The 22,785-nt window shown below is 34.0% G+C and overlaps 3 protein-coding genes across 3 annotated transcripts; 2 read left to right on the top strand and 1 right to left on the bottom strand.

The window, feature by feature from the left end:
* Positions 1–592: 592 nt before the first annotated feature.
* Positions 593–7,524, bottom strand: LOC125833602 (phosphoribosylaminoimidazole-succinocarboxamide synthase, chloroplastic). The gene is made up of 12 exons (XM_049512762.1): positions 7,126–7,524; positions 6,717–6,818; positions 6,492–6,621; positions 3,980–4,072; positions 3,778–3,866; positions 3,291–3,371; positions 1,809–1,898; positions 1,634–1,723; positions 1,395–1,445; positions 1,261–1,307; positions 1,031–1,088; positions 593–961 (listed from the first exon to the last, which is right to left on the bottom strand). Exons 1-12 carry the CDS (start codon positions 7,420–7,422, stop codon positions 902–904), a joined length of 1,188 nt encoding a protein of 395 aa, XP_049368719.1. The 5' UTR covers positions 7,423–7,524; the 3' UTR covers positions 593–901.
* An 8,346-nt stretch (positions 7,525–15,870) lies between these two features.
* LOC125833599 (serine/threonine-protein kinase PEPKR2-like) lies at positions 15,871–19,443 on the top strand. The gene is given in 4 exon segments (XM_049512759.1): positions 15,871–16,428; positions 16,430–16,820; positions 18,222–18,518; positions 18,843–19,443. Coding segments are annotated over 4 exon segments (1,425 nt in total). The 5' UTR covers positions 15,871–16,050; the 3' UTR covers positions 19,202–19,443.
* A 551-nt stretch (positions 19,444–19,994) lies between these two features.
* Positions 19,995–22,738, top strand: LOC125833590 (pentatricopeptide repeat-containing protein At3g03580). The gene has a single exon (XM_049512746.1). It carries the CDS (start codon positions 20,001–20,003, stop codon positions 22,674–22,676), a length of 2,676 nt encoding a protein of 891 aa, XP_049368703.1. The 5' UTR covers positions 19,995–20,000; the 3' UTR covers positions 22,677–22,738.
* Positions 22,739–22,785: the final 47 nt, after the last annotated feature.

Raw genomic sequence — 22,785 nt, 5'->3', positions numbered from 1 at the left:
TCAGTATGTCCAAAGAAGACACCATAGTGTTTTCATTTCAGTAATAAGCTATGTCACTATCTATCGCTCCTTCCGTTTCAATTTATTTGTCTAGTGACACAATTTTTTTGAAAAAATAAAATAAAAAAGGCTTGAATCATGTGGTCTAATGTATCAAAATATTATTTTGTCTTATGGTTTTAAACATACAATGTGAAAAGATAGAATTAAGAGTCGTTAGAAAAAAGAAAGAAACATTCTTTTTTAAATGGACTTTAAAAAAAAAGGACAAATAAAGCGGATCAGATGTTTTCAAACAAGCATAAATGAGAGGTTTACGTAAACAAATTGACAGGTCAAAAAGGAATTGAGAAAAGTCGAAGTGGCTGATCAAAAAAGATGTGAGAAATGTAAACGCACGTAATCAAAGAGTTGGAAAAATGGGTCCTAAATGTTCCATGATTGTCAACGTTTACAATTCTCTTATTTTTGAGAAGTTAATGGCAGTAAAATGATTTTGATTTTTCCATTTCCCATCAATGTGTGCAAATGTGGTGTTGAAATAAATTCACAGACAGAGAGCAGCCATCAAAGTTATACGATCTAAAAAGCATTTATAAGTCAGAAGGTGACACTAGAATAAATACTTTTATCTGCCAACTATTCTTAACTTAAACCAGGATGATTAAAATCCAGAACTCGTTAAGTTTTAGACAAAACTAGTCACTTTACAGTTTATGGTTCCCCAACTTACCTGGGGTTGATGCATAATTGTTGTTATATGAGTATCACATAGCATTACAACATTGACGAACTTCCTCGACGACAACCTTAAAATACAATTCTTCAGAGTAATATTACTGCAGAAAGTACTTATTCCACCTCATAAAACTTATGCAAGATGCTCTCCTGTTTGATGTTATTACTGCAATGATGATAAAGCCTGTGAAACATTTCTCGAGATTCGATCATGGACTGGCTCCTGCATGAAGAACAAGTGTTAGTAACTGCTGTAGTCATCCAGTAATGCTTTTCCTACATAGGTTTTTACCTTTGTCCCAGGCATCTCGAATCTTGAATTTGTTATTGTCTCGAATAGAAAAATATATCTGTTTAATGAAGTGGAAATCAGCACTAATAATGGAAACAGTGAATAATGATAATCGTAGGCAACTTTGATGCAAGTAGATCACAATCAAGTGAAGGTTCAAGGTTTTGTTAGTTAAAAAGAGTGGAGGCTTTAGCTCGACAGTGATAACATGGGAAGACATGAACACATACCGCCAAGCTAATTCAGAAACAAGTTCTTCTGGAGCGTCAGGTAAGACCTAAGCAAGAGAATCAATTTTTCAATTAGTGCAATTTCAAAAACAAGTTATATGAATACCAAGGAAATGAGCAGAAAGACCGATCACCTCATCCTCATATGGGTTGCAATGACTTTTGAACCACAACCTCAAGAATTCCTAGGCAAATATTAGTTGTAGTGTCAGTCAGCATATTGCAAGAAACAGCATACTAAAAACTATATAATCTAAGATAACCGGAAACATCAGAAGAAAATAGTTGTTTTCTACTTTCTTAATCTGGTAGAGATTAATGCTTGAGCATGCGTTTAAGGGATACAGATTAAGTTTCATATAATGTAAGAAACCTTGTCGATATTTTCAGGCTCAAGACCATTCTGAAAGCGCTCCTGGTAAGAATGTGCAATCCAATATCTACTTGAGTCAGGTGTATGCACCTAAAAGTTGGAAGCAGAAGATGAGGTCTTCAGTGAGAAAAAGTAGAATCATTGTCAAAGAGAAACAAGGCCATCTAAAGCTTACCTCATCAATCAGATAGATTTGACCATCGGGTCCCTTTCCAAATTCATATTTGGTGTCCACTAATATCAACCCATGATCCAATGCTACACGCTGCAATATAAAAGTTAATGATTACAACTGCATAAAAGTTAGATTTATCCTATAATAGTTCAAATGCACTCTACAGCTAACACAAAGTATAGCTCAAAACTCTAGCTATTAGTTCTTTTAAAATATTTGAGAAGCAGGGCAAGGGTATTTTTGCCTAACATGGAAACAGAATTAGCCCGACAAATCTTTTTAAGTTCTAGTTATTTTTAATAAAAAATAAGAATAAAATTTCAAAATAAGATTGAAATATAAAACTCACAGAAATCCATTAAAATTTGTATTAAGTTCAAAAGATCTAGGCATACTAATAACGTACATAATATACTCTAACTTATCAAATTCTTAACTATAGAACAACAACATATTATGTAAAATTAAGGTTAAATACTTAAAGAAAAACAGCTGGGATGACAGTGTGTATGGACATTCTTAGGGCGTAGGAGACGGATAGCCTGAGTAAAGCATTCATGTACCAAATGCTCCACCAATTGAGGCGCTAACCCATGAAACCTCACTATCTCATGGTCTCCCCGGGGTACTTGGAAGCTATCTTGTGGAGCGGATAACAATTTTATGTTTAGAACATTTGACCATTACTAGTCTGAATAACTTCCATACCAAAGTGTATAACCTTCAAGAGTCATTTCTGAATTGCTGAGATAGGTATGATGACAGTTGATAAACCAGGCATGAAATAGAAATTTTCTACTCAAGCAACAATTCTAGAAACTACTCATTGAAGACATGATTATTACATGGAAGCTCAATTTGAAAATATGAACACCAGGCATATCTGAGGAAGGATTGGAAACTACTTCACCTCTTGATATAAGTCTACAACTCACATATGTAGGAAAAAGATCTGAGAACTGGAAGGAAATGTAGAGCTAACAGAAGGAGATTTTCACCTATAAATCGCTATAACTGACAACACGCACTCATCAAGGCCAATGTGACCTCTACATCTTAGCTCAAGTTTTCTATTAGCAGAAGTGTGTACACATAACTAATTATAGGTGTAGCATCATGTCAGACTTTAAATATCTAATTAAATTCATATTTTGAGCTCCTAAAGCAATGTCGATTATGGGGCATGTACTTTTTTGGTGAATACAGAATGGAAAGCCTCTCTTGACTTCTTAATTCCAAGATTGGAAGTTAACTAAGACAGACAAGGAAGAAAAGACAACAGCACCAACTAAAGCAATTTGCTTTGAAACATCAAGAAGAACTTGAAATCAAGAAACAACAATAATATTGAAGTGAGAGTAGGGCATTATTCGTTAAGTCAGCAGATTTGAGTTGAAGAGACTGGCATTAATAGCTATAGAAGAAAGGCATGACAAGAATCGCAATACAAAAACATATAAAACAGAATACAAGATTGTTTACCTGGCCAAACTCAAATAAGCTCATTGCCCTCCTACTGACTTCATCATAATCAGCTTGAGTCATAAGACCGCGTTGAACTATCTGCAGTTATATATAGCAGATTAGCTTCATACTCATCTCAAATCAACATTGATTCAATACTACAACATATATCTATAGCCCCAGGCTTTGGCATGCAAATACTCGAAAATTTAGAAATTCTAACTCTAATACCAGGACGTGAACCAAGGTCAACCAAATCATAAACTGTGACAAAAACATCAGATTAACAAGATGCAAAACATAAAGACTGCAATGTAACCTTCCAAGAATGGGACCAGTTAGCATCTTTAGCCACTTCTTCATATTTCACGTAACTATATCTTACACTTATTTCCCATCAACATGTAAGAAATTAGCCTATTCACTTATAGAAGAGCAAATAAAAAGAACAGCTAGACTGCTAGGGAAGTAAGAAGAAAAAGAAGAATGAAGAAAGAATACAGACCTCATCTGGTGTTACAGGAACATCATGATCTGCTGCTTTAGTTGTCGGAGTAAGCATATTTTCGGTAAGCTTTTGATTTTTCACCAGACCTGTCAAAAAGAAATCATCTTTAATAGAAGAACAAGGTCAAGAAAAAAAATAAAAAAGAGATTGACAAAGGCTAAATAAAAACAGTTGCATTCATGCATTATACAAACCACACCATCAGGAAGGTTGTTGCCGCAATAATTGCGAACCCCTTTATTGTAGACTGTCCAGAGTGATGTATCAGTGCTTCCAGTAACATATCCTCGTACTAGAAAAAAAGATATCGTTAATATCTTAAACCATGGCTTTATTGATGTATAATAACAAAATACTCACCAACAAACATAAATTAAAATGAGAAGAAGATGCAAGAATGACCTAGTAAATTCATAAGAAAAGCTTTTAGAAGTTATTACTTAATTATAATAATTGCATTAAAAGACACTTGAAAACCTAGAAGCATAAAAATCAACCGCTTATTAGGAGGTTTTCAGCTTGCAACCTTCAAAATGACGCCTATTATGAATTTCAATTGCATAATTATGAAGACTTGCAATCGATTTAGCTCCCTTCCTCCCAAAAAGAGAGTGGGGGCATTAACGATGGTTCAAAGTGACATCATCGCAAAGATTTACTAAACATGCAGGTGCAGGACATATAACCAAAACTAACAATTTGGCTGACTTATAAAATTACCTCACTATACATCTATATCTATACTACCTTAAAAGCATGAACTCACAAACTTGAAAGTTAAATTACTTAAATACCCCTAACTTAAAAATAAAACCTAACTAAAAACACCACTTCGCTAATCGCTAACAACTAACTTTCTGCGCTGGAGACGCCTTCCCAAGAGTCGCCACTCCCAACTATGACATTCTGTACAGCCACCAATGTCCCTTCCCCAACAGGTGCAACTGCTCATATTTCTCTCTTTAAAACCATCAACCTTGAATGCAATCCTGCATTTTTCTGCATTTAACGAACAGGTATGGCCTGCATATGCATAGGATTATCCCAGCGTACAGCTTACTTACTCATACTGTTCGTTAAATGGTTGTCATACTGTCATTCAACCTTATGCGCAGTATTTTCAAGCAACCATTGATCCATCTCCCGCTTAGCACAATCAAACATTGGAATAGTCTTTGGTTAGATTGCTCGCTGCCGTTCAACAGCTGTAAGTTCCATCCTACCTATTTGATACTCATGTTTATTTGCAATTTACATCTTCTCGCATAAATTTCTGATATTCTTTAATTTATTCATCAAACAGATGGAAATCTTACACCCTGAACTCCACCTCAATTTTATGTGTTTTACTTACCCTGTTCCTAACTTTGGCATTGTCACATTAAAATTGCTGCATCCTTTAGGCTGTTAGTTTCTTCCCAGCAACCAAAATATTTAAGTGTACATAATGGGTAGCCCTAACACACACAACCACACTATGGGTGTATTCCATGGGATAGTTAAAAATATATTTGAGTTTAGATTAAAAAAAACAGCTATTTCTTAGCACGCCAAAAGAACCTCCAATTTGAGTTCCCCTCTGGTGGGAGAATATAAAATGAACCAGTATCTTTAGCACTCAACACGTACTGGCCATTTTCTGATAAAGAATCAACCACTATCAAACACACAATAAGTAGGACAATGAGGTTCCCTTGTGTAGGGAGCACTATTAATCTGATTGTGTGAACCCGAATAATCGATTAGATTGCCTTGTGTATTAAAAAAGATGCTTATGCTGCCATATCATGATGCTGAGGAATCTACACCCATCAGATGGTTTATGCAATGTGACACGATTGATTTGAAGAGGTTTTGACAAGAATGTCATACACGCGGAAATAACAACGGGACAATATGCTACAAAACAAGTGGTTATTCCAAGAATACCATTATCACCACTAGAGAAAGAACGATATCAATTTAAGTTCATTCGGAAGCAATTTCCAGTACGTCTATATTTTGTAATGACTATAAACAAAGCGCAATCTCAAATGTTGGATTGCATCTGCCACAACATGTTTTCTTGCATGGCCAACTATACGTTGCACTTTCAAGGGAATTTTCAAATAGCTCCGATGAAAGTATTGGTTATGAATGAACAACCAGATAGAAGGATAGGGACATACACATGAAATATTATATACAAGAAGGTATTAGGTGAGATACGATTGATAACATTGAAAAGTGTCATGCAATTGGGAAAAAAATAACATTACAGGAAGCTATTGAAAATCTCATTGGTTGTATTCATAGGTTCGGTTGAATAAGTGATGAGATGACAATCACCATGCAACTTTGGAAGAAAATACTACATTCGTGTAGACATATTTAGTGATGATTAGGATACAAGTGACTGAATACTACTGAAATGTAGCCTGCACTGCTTGACACCATAAATCTGAGTCACAAATGATGATTCAAGATCAATTAGAAACTTAAAATTTTTCTAAAGCTTCAGCGCCAAGATGTCGGTGGCACTAATAAGAAACATTGGAAAAGACGTATGGATACTACTCCAGAATTATATGAATCTCAAACTAATCATACACGTGCGTTGCACGTGTGGCGAATCTAGTGTGTATAAGAACCTAACCACACATAGCTCATTATACGTCGGTCAAAAAGTGAATCAATTTTGAAGATAATACTACTACAAAGTAGATACTCACCTACAAATTCAACAGGGAAAACCGAACATTTCCTCGCAATAGTTACGTTTTTGTCAGGTACAGATACCACTGCATTAGGAGTAATATGTTGAGTCTTATTAAACCACCATAAACTTGTTTCATTAAGCACCTGCATAACCACAGTGAAACTAGATTAAAGCTTGAATATAGGGATCATGTTATACTTGTTACAAATTGAATACTATCAATAATACGCAACTTTACCTGGCCTTTGAAGGGGATGGAAGCAAGAATTCTGTCAAACGCACTTTGCCTATCTGTTGTCACCATTACAAGATAATCCCCTCCATCATATATATCTCTAACCTTCAAAACACATGGAATTTTTCATATGTGCATTCGGAAATAAATCATATTTCAAAACTAAGCATATAAATTTTCAATAAAGTTGTCAACTTTCCATCCAGAAAACTAAAATTCCTCTATCAAATCTATGTAATTAAGCTTTTCCACAACACCCAAATCCCAAAATAAACAAATTAAAAAAGGGGTTGGAGATAAATTATAAACCACATTACTGTTCATACAAACCTCAACCCATCTGCCCCAACTTTAGTCCAAGACAACTCACATTGAAAAAATAAATAAAAATACAAGTTTTATTTTGAATTACCTTGCCTCTGATTTTGGACTTGAGTTGAGGTACAGTTAAATCAAGATGGGTTTCAGATAAGCAATTAGATATTGAACTTTTGATAGCACTCATGAGTTCTTCCTTGTGGTCATTGTTGGTTAAGGCTACATGGGGTAGTGGATTTTGCTGCTGACTTGACATAGTAATTAATGGGTATTTCTTGAATTTGGTTATCTTTGGTGATGATGCTGTTTTTGAGAAGGAAAAAAATGGTGAGTTCAAAGATTGAAGCTTTTTATTTAGGGTTTTTGGAGGGTTTAAGGCTGGCAAAGCCATTGTTTTTTTCCTCTTTCTTTTTTTCTTCTTTCTTCTTTCAGGGTTAAGGAAAGAAGATGACCATTGTTCGTAATTTCGGATTCGGCCGCCGCATGCTCAATTTTTTTTGGGTAAATTTGCATTATTTTTTTGGTAAAAGTAAGAAAAAGAAAATGAGAAAGGAAATATAAAAAGCAAAAATAATTAATATTTGAAAAGTTAAACCGTTTTTTTTTTTATGATTTTTTAAATTATACTTTAAGTTATTTTATTATATAAACTTATACTAGTATTTTTTTATGTAATTTTAATTATATAAAATATTTTAATTATACCAAAATTTATGAATAGAAGTATGTATTTCGACTTTCATTTTTCAAACACTTTTGTACAAATTGAAATTGAGGAAGAGCATCATATATTAACTATAATTCTTATTAGATTTGAGTTTTTCTTAGCAAATCCTTAATTAAATAATTATAAAGTAAAGTATCTAGTTTATCTCAAAATTTTAAAACCAAATTCTTAACACACTATTTATCATGAGTGGTGTTTTATAAACTCAATTTTGTCAAAATATATTTAAAACACATTATTTTTTCTTTTTCTTCAAAATACGTGTATTGCCTGCATCAAAAAACATTTTCATATTCATCAAAAGAAAAGGCAAATTAGTTTTTTTTTTTTTTCATTTTATATTAGCTTTACCAAATAGATTTTTGAATAATAAATGAATATGTGTTCACAACATTAATTTTTTTTTTATTGAAAATCATATTATTCTATCTATTTTTTACCATCAAATATAAAAGTCTCAAGTTTTGAAAATTCATTATATATTTTGCCTGATTATAAAGCTAATTATTTATTTAGGTAACACATTTTTAATTTTCTCAAGAAAATAAAAAGAAGTATAATACTTTTAGGATATAAAATTAGTTTTCTTTAGAAGACATGTAAAAAAAATATTATGTTAAATGAGATCTTTTTATAGGTTTTATTGAGCAAATTTTTTATTTCATTGTATGTTTTCAAAGATGATAAAGTAGTAATGCATAAGCCAGATATGTTATTGGAAGCAAATTTTGATTCATTTTTTGATTAAATACTTGTTTAGTTTGCAGATCCTGTAATTATTTTAAATGCAATGTATAAAAACAAATTAAAAATGATGAGCAACACAAATCATATGTGCATAAAATAAGTTGACTTCTATCAATACTAGAAGGGTATGGCCAGTAAACCTGTTGTAAACAGAGTATTGATGGAACTTATTTCAACTATATAAGCCACAATTTGCAATGAAGCAACTTATTCAAGTTATGAATGATTTAGTTATAAAAGGGATGATCTAGTAAGTTAGAAACAAAAGAAATTCAAAAGAAAAAAGAAGTATTCTAGCAATTGCAATGTGTCCCGGGAACATCAACTCTTCAACTCCTTCATTGCACATATGTCCTTTTCAGTGCCTGGACGTTGCTATTTGTTGTTCCTGCAAATTATTGAATAGGAACACATCAAAAATAGTTGGGCCATGTTCCTATAAAGATATCAACTTCACTATTTACACAAATTGCATATTTATATCAAGATGGCAAAATCAGAAGATTTTAGATACAAGTTAAGTAGTTCTCTTATGTTTAAAGGTTGAAGTTAAAATGTAAGTAGGCAAATTCAGATAAGTCAGGTATTATACATGTTAGAGAAAATAGATTGGCAATGTCAAATTAATAATAATGGAAAATGTATAATAATGCGAAGATCAATATGCCATACGGAAAATGCAATGGAAAGAGCAGGCTTACTTGTTTGAGAAATGGTCCGAGGATTGTATACTTTTTCCTTTGTTTAAGTTATCTTGGGGTTGAGTTGATCGAACTTGATGACTGGCAGCTGGCAACAAAATACAAAATATATTTACAGACATACTCGGTCAGTACACATTGGCAGATGGAACACATTGACAACATTAAGTTAATAAAAGAGGGTCAGGTAGATGGGATAGATCAGAAGATGCCGGGAGATGTGCGGCAACCTTTTATTCCTTCTTTTTATAAATTCCCACATAAACAATGCCTACCAATGCTGAAACTCCATCCAGTGCAACTGCTGCTATTATATCTATTATTTTATCTGATGAACCTGATAAGACACTTATAAAAAAATAATTGATACACTTAGTTGGTGCAGTCTTTCCATCAACAGATTGATTTGAGAGCAAAGAGGAATTTTTTCAGATATAACACGCCTACAACTCGATGTTCAACATATATAGTTTTATCCACCATGAAACAATATAAATACTTGCAACAAATCATATGATTTCTCATAAACAAAAACAAATCGCATTATTGATGAAAAAGAAATAAATAGTAGTACCTCTTGACTGCTAGCAGAATTATACCATTAGCTTGATTATCATAAATGTTATAGAAAGATAAAGCAGTGAACTCTAGTTAGTCTCCACACTAACACAAACTTGATTTATAAAATTCGAGAAAGTCATATTTTCAAAAAAAAAAAAATTCAAACTTAAACATGAAAATGTGTAAATGACTAAATGTTAATAAAATGCTATCTACAACACCCTCCACAACTTTAACCATCCAAAATTTATCATCCATTTGTTTGTTTGCTTGTTCTTTTCTCTTATCATTCTTTTTTTTTTTTTTTTTTTTTGGAATATTGTAAGATATATTATCTTACCAAACTTCATTTTACCAATTTCTACCGTTATAAGAAGCCACTCATTGTTTTTCGATATGTAGTCTGCAGTATTAAAATAAATTTTCACACTCAGGAGTTGCACCGGTCATGATGACTTTCAATCCAAAGGTCAACGAAAAGAGTAGTACACTTTCATCAGTGAAAACTTTCAAAAATCACAACCTAAACAATTAAAGAGTATAGTAGAACTTCACTTGTGCAGAAGCTAGATTAAAGAAAACAGTACCTGAAATAATAGCAATATCATTCCTAAATTTCTCAAACGCCTTTCCATAATCTTTAGAAAGGAAGCATTTCAAAGATTCTAAGACAATTTCTCATAGTTTTTTGTTTCTGCTGTCGCTACAATCTGCCAAAAAAAACATAACCCAAAATCAAATGCCATGTTCTTTCCTTCAATATCATCAAACAATCCACATGCAAAGGCAAGTACCGAAAAATTCATCGTACCAGAAACCATTTAGATTGAAGCAGAGGAAACTATTCATTCATTAACTTAAGCTCATCTTACAATGGTTTCATTGTCGATCTCTGAAAGAAAAATTGCTAATGTGATTCCATCTGGTGGTTGAAAGGTACCCAGTGAAGATCCTATAAAGAATTAAATAAAGAAAATTGAAAAAAAGTACTCTGTTTTCAGAAATCACCAGAGAGCAATTGAAACAATAGGTGCATTACTCTATTTTCCAAAATACTCATGCATGAAGCAATAACGTCTAATTGAGTTAACAAATGTCAGAGTATTCACATAAGTGTAATAAGATTATTGTAAAATCTTTACCTGGGTTATCAAGGGACATGCCATGTTCCTTCATCTGACACGGCAATGTAGGACTTTTCACAGTCGATGATACCTTCTTCATTCTTTGGAGGTGTGTTGATGTATTCTCAAATTTCCACTTCCACATATGAAGTGGAACTCCAGGATCAATTGGAATGGAAACAGTAAAATTTCAGAACTTGGTGCTCGAAATCTAAATCGATGTTTCAATATTATCTAATAACATATAAGAACAAAGGAATTATATTACTCTCTAGAATAAAGAATCATGTATTTTGTAAATGCACCAAAGGAGAAGATACAAGGATAACTATTAAAGCTATATTGTGCTGGTCCAATCAGCTGATTAAACAATGTACAGTAATGTCTCTAAAAAAATTCCTAATAGTATTTTTTTAAGAAGTAAAATTTCATTCCTCACCTAACAATAGAGTCACCCACAATACCGTCAAGTAACTTCAATTCCTTGCTTGTTTATTCCTACTGAACTTGAAAATGTCCGTAGCTACATTTGGAGAACTATTAATAGTGAGAAAGAGACCTTTATGCTCTTCTTTTTTATTATTTTTCTTCCAATTCAACACATCTTCTAAATGTTTTAGTTAAAAGAGAGAAAGAGAAAGGAAAAACAGATTTATATTAAGATAAACCATTTGATTAATAGCTTAAACTGAATAACAATGTCAATTCACGAGTGGAATATCACATCGACAACATTTTCCTGCAAGTGCTTTTACTAAATTATCTTCTGCCTCTCTAAGCTCAATTTTCAATTTCCCAAGATTTGCAGCCATGCCGAAAAGCATCAAAGCAAAAAAACACTTAGTTAGTAAGATTTATCATGAAAATGGGCACCCAAAAAAATTGATTCTTTTTTAAAATAGAGTTCAATTCAACCCCAAATAGAAAATACCCTTCAAAGACGGTTACTTTTAAGAATGTCTGTAAATGGAAAAGTTTGACATATTAAATTCCATCATATACAGAATGTGCTGGTACTAAAACTCAGATCAAATCATTAGAAAAAGAGAACACTATGGGTATGAAGAAATCCCAAATGTAGTATTTTCAATTTACCCTGGAATTGAAGGGTTTCTTGAGCTTGGAGGTTGGTTGAATCCAAAGATTTCGAAAAGAGATAGTGTCTGCATCTGTTGTTGAATTTATAAATCCCTATTACATGTTAACCTAAGTTGCTCCATTCTGCTTAGTTTAACATTTAGGGTTTACAAAATGAAAATTTGGTACTAGTCAAAATGGTAAAGATAAATGAAAAAAAAAAAAAAGGAAAGACCAAGAAATCTATATCATACCCAATTGAATTTTGAGGTTTCTGCTGGTATGTGACAGAAGAAATTTTTTGTTGCAACTCATCAATACAAAATTGAGACGGGTCTACACTCCTGGGCATAGGAGATGAAGAAGAAGTGGGTTCAGCATAGGAATTCTGTCCATGCAACATACCAACAGCCACCTACCAATAAAGCAACAAAAATTGAAAGCAATATCAAAACAATCGAACATAAAAGCAACAAAACAAGACAAAGTTTAACCCAAAATCCTAGAAGAAGATGATGAGAAACCAAAGAAAAACAATGAGAGCAAAAAGGAGAGAAAAAATAGAATAGCAAACTGGAGAAGAGATGGAAGCTTACCTGGAAGGAGAGATTGCAGGGAGAAAGAATTTGAGATGCTTTGGCATACGCATTGTTTTGGTAGAAAAAAAAAACATATACACGTGTTAAACAAATAGGCACACAAAAGATCAATACCCAATGAAATAGGTACACATTTATAGTACCACTTAAATAGCTTTGTGTACAATACTTAATTGCAGTGTTAGTCCTATTGTTGTTGGCTTATAAATAAGGGTAATGAGTTGTGGTGGAATGATTGAGATTCATTCGCTTTTAACTTGATGTCTCAAATTTGAACCTTTGAAAATGAAAATAATTCTGCAATTGAGAACGATGCCTCCAAAAACGAGCCATCTAATATAGAAATTCAAATTAATGACTTGAGTAAAGGCCTGGGACAAAGTCCTTCAGGTCGCCGGTTCGAGCCCCAGCAGGGCCACTGGAGGCATTACAAACCGGCCGCGTCTCCAGGGCCCCGTGGAACTAACCGTGGTGGACCCGCCTTGAAACAGCGGGACCCGGTGGGTACAGCTAGTCGGGTTCGCAAAGCGACGCCCGGAAACCACGGTAAAAAAAAATAAAAAAATTAATGACTTGAGTTCCAATATAACAATTTGAACTTCAAGTCTTCAAACTGATATGAAGTTCATATCTATTTCAAATTATTGATGTGAAGTTAAAATAAAAGTGGCAATTTAAACTAGTTAAAGTTACAGTTTTATATATATATATATATATATATATTTAAAATGTTATCATATTTTATAATTTGATTTAAAAGTCCTATTTATGCAAAAATCCGATCAAAATGAATCAAATAAGGAGTCACAACGTATCTCGCCCATATGAACAAACATCCCCTATTCTCTTATTTATTTATTTTAAAAAAAAATGTAAAAGCTAATGTATTTTTCTTTTAAATAATATCAACTCAAGTTTTTCAAAAAATAGAAATAATTTATGTCAAATTTTACTTTGTATATTTGGACGCATTAGACTACTATTTAAATCCATTTAACCTGATTGTTTCAAAATTTATCTATTGAATTGAATCGATAAACAAATCATAATCTAATCAATTGCACTTAGACATACTAAAAAAAATGATTTGTTTTTTCACCTAAGCTATTTTTTTTAAAAAAAAGTTATTTATTTTTCTTAATCTACATTTTCTTCCATGTTTATTTATTTATTTTGTGTTTCTCATTTAGTGTTCGATACCTATTAGAGTCCAGTGTCTGGTATCCATAGTAGCTCGACTAAATTCGGATTCGCAATCAGAATATTTAAGCCCGACTATGTTTTTTTTTATGGGCAAACTACAAATATTCCACTAGTTTAGGTCCTAATTACTAAGACTTCCGATAGTTTCAAATATTGCTTTCTCTACCATATTATGTGCTTAAGATACATGAGTCTGGATCCGCGAGATACATATATGTCGAATTTTAAAACTGAGATACATATTTTCGACTTATCAGGGGAAGAGGGAGAGTTTGAATTTTACCCTACCTCATACTCTCTGATAGAAAGATATTTGTTTTTAATTAAAACACTAATTTTAGAGTCTAAATGTAAAAATAATTAATCGATCCTATTAAGGAATAAGGATACTGATTGTATCTTCAATAATATATGATATAAATTATTAAAAGTGGTAATATATGTAATTGTTTGAAAGTAGAGATAAAATTAGTATATATGATAGCGATGTATGTCTTATAAAGTAGTTTATTATTTTCGATCTAGTGTATGATACTCACATTGGAGCTCAATTAAATTTGAATTCACGCCCCAATATTGGCGCCTAATGAAATTCGTATTTGCACCGAAAAGTCCCACAGGGTGACTCTGTACCTAGGAAAACTCAACTGCAAGACCTTTAATTAAGGATGAAAGAGTAATTACCACTCCATAAACCTGGTTGGTTTCTCCTTAGATTTTAGATGATTATTCCCCTTTTTCCATTTAAAAAAAAATTAGTACTGCTGTATGAATAATTAGTTTCCCTTTTTCCTCCACTACCTTTTTTTCCATTCACTCTATTGGCTATGTCTTTATCAATTTACACAAATATAATTAAAATTAAACAAGGTAACTTTTATTTAGTACTCATGTTATTTAAATAAGACATGTTTTTACTTGTTCGACTGAATCTCTTGGGCTAAGCTTAGTAGAATGTATCAAATATTAATTAATCATTAGGACTCCAAGTTCAAAAACCTTGTTTTTCAATTAACTAATAGTAGTAAATTTTAATGACTAAATTAAGTGGCTTAAATTTAATATACTAATCAACTTGGTGATTATGTTAATTTACGAAATCTAAATTAAAACTCACTTTCAATGTACCTAAATTTCATGCTTTGACCATTTTCTTTTCATGGTATGACAATAGAATCTATAATTATAATAAACACGATAAAATAAAAATAAAAAAGTGAAGTAATTGAAAATAACCTTACTCCATACCTAAAATGAAGATCCCAAAAACTTGTTGAGTGTTGTTTAGATAATTTTAAATTGCGTATTTTTCTCTTGCTATTGAAGTGTATCTACAACAATCTTTAGTAATACTTCTCAATAGATTTTATGTCATGATTATCGATTCAATGATAAATTAAACTTTGTTATAAGAAATAAAAAAGAAAAAATTGTAGAAATTTTATTTTAATAATAATAATAATAATAATAATAATAATAATAATAATCTATACAATTAAGTGATAAGTCTCTTGTTTATAAGAAAAATTAAACCCTTGCTAACCTTTTAAAAAAAGGATTGAAGTTACCATATAATTATTTCCTCCATTAAGAACTTTCCTTTACTAAACCTAATTATATAAGGAAACAATATGCATAAATATTACTCCTATTATCATAACAAATCATTTCAATATTCAATTATCAATTATTTTAAATAACATTATAATTCAAAAATTGGATATACTACATTAAATATTGGTTCTGATTTATTCTTAAATGGGATTTTAAAGTTTTTCTCAAATGTATTAAATTAAATGAAATTTCTTAAATTTAAAAGTACAACTTTTTATATATTAAAAATATTCTTAAATAATTATGATGTTTGACTCCTAATCCTTGTAGGATAGAGAGACAAAAAAAACTTTATATTATAAGCTCTTATAAATAGCTCAGAAATTATTTTCTCTCTTTTCTTATTTCTTTCTAATAACACTCTCTAGAACCCCTTTTCACCTCTTTTACAAAAGCAAACCTAAATCCATTTGATCTCAATGCAGATTTGTTTTGCTTCTGATTAAGTTTAAAATTTCTGAAAGATTTTCACCTGTGATCATACTTATTGATCCCTCAATTTTTTCTGATTTTTTGGGCTATTATTTCATCTTTCTGTCGTACGAGGTTCGATTCTTGAATTTTGTGTGTTTTTCGGTTGAAAGATTTTCAGTGTCACTGTTTAGGTGATACGTGAATTGGGTTTGGATTAGTTTTGACTAATTTGGTGTATAGTGGAATTGATTGATGAGGAATAAGAGAAAAGGATGTGAGATTCTGTGCCCTAGGCAGAGAGAGATGTGGAATTCGATTCGTGATTCGGGATCTTCGATGTCGAATTTGAAAACCCATTTTTCGTTAGAGGAATGTTCTAGAAGGTTGAAGAAAAGGTGTAAGGAAGATGATGGGTTGTGTTGTGAGGTTACTGTTGGGTCTTGTGGAAGTAGAACTAGGCTTGCTGCAACTGCGCCGCCGAGTGGGAGTTCTTCGATTAGTTTGTGTGGGAGAGGGCTTAAGAGGAAGATTGGATGTATAGAGGCAGCTACGCAAATGGGTAGGAAGAATAAGATTGAAGATGATTATGTGATGGGGGGAGCTTTAGGGAAAGGTAAATTTGGGTCAGTTTTTTTTGTGTAGGAGCAAGGTTACTGGTGTTGAATTTGCTTGTAAGACATTGCCTAAAGGGGAAGAGACAGTTCACAAGGAAGTAGAGATAATGCAACACTTATCGGGGCACCCGGGTGTGGTGACATTGCATTCGGTGTATGAGGATGCGGAAAGTTTTCATTTGGTGATGGAGTTGTGTTCTGGTGGGAGGTTGATAGATGAGATGACGAAGGAGGGAAGGTATTCGGAGCATAAGTCTGCTAATATATTTAAGGATTTGATGTTGGTGATTCAATATTGCCATGATATGGGAGTTGTACATAGGGATATTAAGCCTGAGAATATCCTTCTAACTGCTTCTGGGAAGATAAAGCTTGCAGATTTCGGCTTGGCTATGAGGATTGCCAATGGTAATCAATTGCACCGGAACCAATTATATATGTTACACTTGCTTCTTTTTGTTGTCACTTATTGCACTATCATGTTTACCAGGTGTTGGAAGTTTGCTTCATTTTTATGGAACCTTTTGCTCGTATAGTCTCAGTAGCAATGCTTCTGCCTAGCATTTGCTTTTATATCTCTTCCAACTGCTAGTTGTTTCTAATAGTGTATGCCTTAGTTTTTTAATTACATGTTCCACGGTTGGTTTAATCTAAGTTTGACTACTACTGGAGTGGGTAGACATACTTCATAGGCATGAGGAGAGTATCTTGACTTATCTTCTCAAAAGACAATATAACATAAATAAAACCACACAGGAGAGGTAGCCCGCACAGGGCAAACCCAGTGCGACGAGCTCGACTCAGAAGGCAAACCCCTTGCTTTCGCTGCAAGGGGTTTCTTACTTGAGACCTCCAACATGGAAGTCCCAAGCCCAAACCATTGGGCCACCCCGAAGGGTATAGGATTTAGCACACAAATGATATAAGGGAGTATACAACAATGGAAAAAGAAAACTTAGATCGAGGGTAATTTCACTAACAAAATCAAACAGTGATATAATCCAGCTTCAACATGCAAAGTCCAAGTAAATCAGAAAAAGTAGGGAATATAATTTCAGAGCAGCAAGAACCAAGCTATGTAGGACAGAGGTGGTGTCATGGAGTCGGGAATAGAGAGGGGGCGAAGGGGGAGGGAAGCTAAGCTAAACAAGTTAGGGTTTAACACAACTTCTCTCTTTTCTTCTTTTGTAGTGAACCCGCTCAAGTTATATGGGCTATAGACGTTGACTAAATTACCACACATCAGCAAATAATTGGAAGTCGAAACTATAGAAATCTAACTTCCTAAAGAGTACTCCCTCGGGAAAAAGAACTGTAAGGGAGAAGACTCCATGGAGAAAGGCATACACTTATCAGGATTTTTTGCTTGGCCCCACAAGTAGATGGAATTTGGTAGAACCTACCTTCAAAGAACACCTTAAGTAAACTTTCTAAATCGATGATCGTGAAGGTAGTTTACTAATCATCATTTAATTGAGTTACCTCTAGGCATGATGCTTTTGAGCAATTCAGATATTTACTTGCTAATTGACTGCTGAATTCTCCTAGTTGATCCCCATAGTTTTTTTTTTAATTATTATTTTTCTGTGTAAACATGGAACAACCCAAAATACATCTGAACATAATGTTAAAATGTGGCATAAGCTCTTTTGCTTTAGTCTAAAAATATTTTGTTGCTTTTCCTTTTATTTTATTCTTTGGTCTTTTCTGAAGGATGAGGAATTATATACTTAGCAAAGTATAGGGCCAGATATGTTCATCTTAACTCTACTTTCCACCTTATTTATGGAGGTAACTTTTATAATGCAGGTCAGAGTTTAAGTGGTTTGGCTGGAAGTCCTGCGTATGTGGCCCCTGAAGTTCTTACAGGGGATTATGGTCAAAAAGCAGATATTTGGAGTGCTGGTGTTCTTTTACATGCTCTACTGGTTGGTGTCCTTCCATTTCAAGGGGACTCTTTGGACGCTCTTTTTGAGGCAATTAAAAGCATGCAACTTGATTTTCACTCTGAAAAATGGCAATCTGTATCTAAACTTGCACGAGATCTTCTTGAGCGGATTCTCACAAGGGATGTTGCTGCAAGGATAACTGCTGAAGAAGTTTTAAGTAAGCATTTTACTTTGTTTGTAACTGACTGGTTTCTTTGCTAGTTGCTTCATTAAGTAGGTAACTGGGCTGGCAATTTTTTAATCCTATTTAGTTTTGATCATACATGATTTTTACTATGGAGAGAATAATCTGAATGATTAAGGCCATTGACATATTGACAATTTTCTGTTACTTTGCGCTGGTTTACACACAGACAAACCCACCTTAACATTTTTATGTCGTTCTTTTGCTTGAATAATTTTTTCTTGAACTGCTTTACCAAAGTAATTATTAACATTTGGTTATTTTATTTCCAAATTACTGATTAAAGATGTATTTCAGGCCATCCATGGATGATGTTCTACACAGAGCGCACTTTGAAGACGGTGTCCGTCAGGTTGAAGCCAAAGCATTTCTCTGGAACACCAAGCCAAATACCAGCCATTACCTCTAGATTAGAATCAGATGGAAAGAAGAGATGCAGTAAATCTCTCAATGGGGAAACCAAAGATTTAAGGTGTGAAAGTTTGAACAGGGAATCTGAAGAATCCGACGACTCTGGTTTAGTTGATGTGCTTGCAGCAGCGATATTGCATTGCAGGATATCTGAACCAAAACGAAGCAGATTGTGTGTCAACAATAGTCCAATAAGGGAACAATGTTCGTCTAACGTGAATTCTAACCTTTGCAAGGCTTTCTGATCCTATCCATAATCCATGTACAGGTGTCTTGACATTATAGTGCTGATGCCTCCCTTTTCTTAGAGGAGACTGATTAATTATAAGTTACCAGCATGCAATTTCCGATTGTACAAAGAAGCTTGGATGCAGATTAACCCGAATAACACTGGTCTATTGCCGTTGACGCATTCATTTACCTGACAGTGGATACATTGGTCTCTGTACAAACATGTAAATAGTTGATGACAGCACAGGATTGACTCTTGTGATTACAATACAATGAGAAACTAAGTGGTTTGATATCTCTTATTATTTGTTGCTCTTGAACTTTGTGGCTTCCTCATCACTTATTGAATGTTTCTCTTGAGGCACTGGTATCAGTTATTTGTACACATGAAGCATTTTGCTGTAGTATACTCAGTAGCTCCTTGTGGCAATGTATTCAAGTCTTACCATACCTCTTGGAGGTAATGAAGTTGTTTATGTAAGATCCCCGGTTCAAGTAAAGCAAATCTAAGTAAAAGGAACAAGAAAACATAATAATGATGGAAAGTAGTGTAGAACTTACAAGAATGGAACAATAATAAGAACAAAATAGTGCGATAACTGAACAACATAATCACCAAGCTTATAGTCTAGACATTTTGATACGTGGAATAAGAATAATAATTTCGAAGTAAAATTAAGAAAACTTTATGGCCTGTTTAATTTGAGGTATCAGTGTGAGATGGTGGGTTGGGGGGTTTAGCTGCCAACTCACACCCAGAATACTATAAAATCTTATGGTTTCAAAAATCCCAAAGATCAGTTTTTTTTTTCCATGAAGACCATAAAGCTTGGCATTGTAGGCCAAAGAACCGAATATTGCTTCCATTCTTTAATCTTGAGAGCATTATCTTCTGTTACTAACCAAACTGATCTCCACAAAGTTCATTCTCTCATAGTAGTTTCAGGCCAGCATCAATCAACATTCTTCTGTGGAAAACTCATTTCGAAGTACTCCCAGTCCAAAGACCCTGTTTCTTCATTATCCATTTTCCGCATAAATTCGCCTACACATAATGTTTACTTATGGAACACTATCATTAGAGCCATGACCCATAATGGGTTATGGTCTAAAGCATTAGACTTTTATACCCAAATGAGAAAATTAAATGTTAAGCCTGATAATTATACATTTCCTTCGATTATTAATTCTTGTGGCAGTTTATTGGATCTTGAAATGGTGAAAATTGTGCATAATGATGTTTTGGAGATGGGGTTTGGATCAGATTTGTATATATGTAATGCTTTGATTGATATGTATTCGAGGATGAACGAGTTAGGGAGAGCGCGTGAGGTGTTTGATAAAATGCATAGTAGAGATGTGGTTTCTTGGAATAGTTTGGTTTCAGGGTATAGTGCGAATGGGTATTGGGAAGAGGCGTTAGAAGCTTTTCGAGAGGGAAGGTTATCAGGTGTTGCTGCTGATGCTTTTACTGTGTCTAGTGTTTTACCTGCATGTGGGGGTCTGATGGAGGTTGAACAGGGTCAGATGGTTCATGGGTTGGTGGAGAAGAGTGGCATTAAGGGAGATATAGCTGTGAGTAATGGACTGCTTTCAATGTACTTTAAGTTTGAGAGGTTGTTGGACTGTCAGAGAATCTTTGATGAGATGATATTTAGAGATATTGTCACTTGGAATATCATAATTTGTGGGTTTTCTCACTCGAGGTTATATCAGGAGTCCATCAAATTGTTTCGAGAAATGGTTTATGAATACGAGCCGGATCTGCTTACAGTTACTTCTGTGTTGCAAGCTTGTGGGCATATGGGGGATTTAAGATTTGGAAGATATGTACATGACTATATTTTGGAAAACAGATACGAATGTGACACAACTGCTTGCAATATCATAATTAACATGTATGCAAGATGTGGTGATTTGGTGGCTGCAAGGCAAGTTTTTGACAACATGAAAAGATGGGATTTGGTCTCATGGAACTCAATGATTAGTGGTTATTTTGAGAACGGGTTTAATAAAGAAGCAGTTGATCTGCTTAAGATGATGAGGATAGACTTGCAACCTGATTCTGTCACTTTTGTGACACTACTCTCAATGTGTACAAAGTTGATGGACGTGGATTTTGCAAGAGAGCTCCACTGCGATATAATTAAGAGAGGATATGATTCCACTCTTATTGTGGGCAATGCTCTTCTAGATGTGTATGCTAAATGTGGTAAAATGGAGCATTCAGTGTGGCAATTTGAGATCATGAGTACTAGAGATATTGTAACATGGAATACTGTTATTGCTGCCTGTAGCCATTATGAGGAAAGTTACGTAGGTTTAAAGATGCTCAGTAGGATGAGAATGGAAGGAATCATGCCAGATGTGGCTACCATTTTAGGTTCGCTGCCTTTGTGTTCCTTACTTGCTGCCAAAAGACAGGGAAAAGAGCTGCATGGCTTCATAATCAGGCTCAATTTGGAGTCACAAGTCCCTGTTGGAAATGCACTGATCGAGATGTACTCTAAAACTGGGAGTTTAAAGAATGCAATCTTGGTCTTTGAGCACATGAGGATTAAAGATGTGGTGACATGGACAGCAATGATCTCTGCATATGGAATGTATGGCGAAGGAAAGAAGGCTCTCAGATCTTTTCAGCAGATGAAGGAGACGGGTACTGTTCCCGATCATATTGTTTTTGTTGCCGTTATATATGCTTGTAGCCATTCTGGTTTAGTGCAAGATGGTCGTGCATGCTTTAACCAAATGAGAAAAAAATACAACATTGAGCCTAGGATTGAACATTATGCTTGCATGGTTGATCTTTTATCACGTTCTGGGCTACTGGTTGAAGCAGAGGATTTTATCCTTTCTATGCCGCTGCAGCCTGATGCAAGTATGTGGGGATCTCTACTTAGTGCTTGTCGAGCTAGTGGAGATACCGGGACTGCTGAGCGTGTCGTAGAACGCCTTGTTGAATTGAACTCTGATGATCCTGGGTATAATGTTTTAGCTTCCAATGTATATGCCTCCTTAGGGAAGTGGGACCAAGTGAGAACAATACGAAAATCTTTGAAAGCTAGAGGACTTAGGAAAGACCCAGGATGTAGCTGGATTGAGATTTGTAACAGAGTTTTTATTTTTGGCACTGGTGATAGGTCCTTTCAACAATTCAAGCAAGTCAATGAGCTCATAGAGGACCTCAATAGAACAATGGATAAGGAAGGTTATGTTGCTGACTTAAAATTTGTTTTGCATGATGTCGGTGAAGATGAGAAGATAAATTTACTTTATGGGCATAGTGAAAGACTTGCTATAGCATTTGGATTGTTGAACACAAAAGAAGGTTCACCTTTGCAAGTAATGAAGAATCTACGGGTTTGTGGAGATTGCCACACTTGGACCAAGTATGTGTCAAAAATTGTTCAGAGGGAAATACTAGTTAGAGATGCAAATCGCTTTCACTTGTTCAAGGATGGGACATGTAGCTGCAGAGACCGCTGGTAATTAAAGTTTGTTGTCCTTCCTAATACTTAAAAGATGGAAAGATCCCTGCAATTGGGCAAATTAAGGTTTGGAGGTGAGATATCTTTCTGCTTATTAGAGATGTGAGATT

Source organism: Solanum verrucosum, unplaced genomic scaffold (genome assembly GCF_900185275.1).
Source record: "Solanum verrucosum unplaced genomic scaffold, falcon-dt-bn FXZP01000307.1, whole genome shotgun sequence".
In the NCBI taxonomy this organism is placed as follows: Eukaryota; Viridiplantae; Streptophyta; class Magnoliopsida; order Solanales; family Solanaceae; genus Solanum; species Solanum verrucosum.
Note: the sequence above shows the minus strand (reverse complement) of the source record. Positions and strands in the feature narration are given on the sequence as shown.

Excerpts from the sequence above, each read along its gene's own strand:
- LOC125833602 (XM_049512762.1), bottom strand. The coding sequence starts at position 7,422 with ATGGCTTTGCCAGCCTTAAACCCTCCAAAAACCCTAAATAAAAAGCTT. Across the intron at positions 6,819-7,125 it reads AGTCCAAAATCAGAGGCAAG|GTTAGAGATATATATGATGG; the intron begins GTAATTCAAAAT and ends TGTGTTTTGAAG. Across the intron at positions 4,073-6,491 it reads TTTCCCTGTTGAATTTGTAG|TACGAGGATATGTTACTGGA; the intron begins GTGAGTATCTAC and ends CTTTTTTTCTAG.
- LOC125833590 (XM_049512746.1), top strand. The coding sequence starts at position 20,001 with ATGAAGACCATAAAGCTTGGCATTGTAGGCCAAAGAACCGAATATTGC.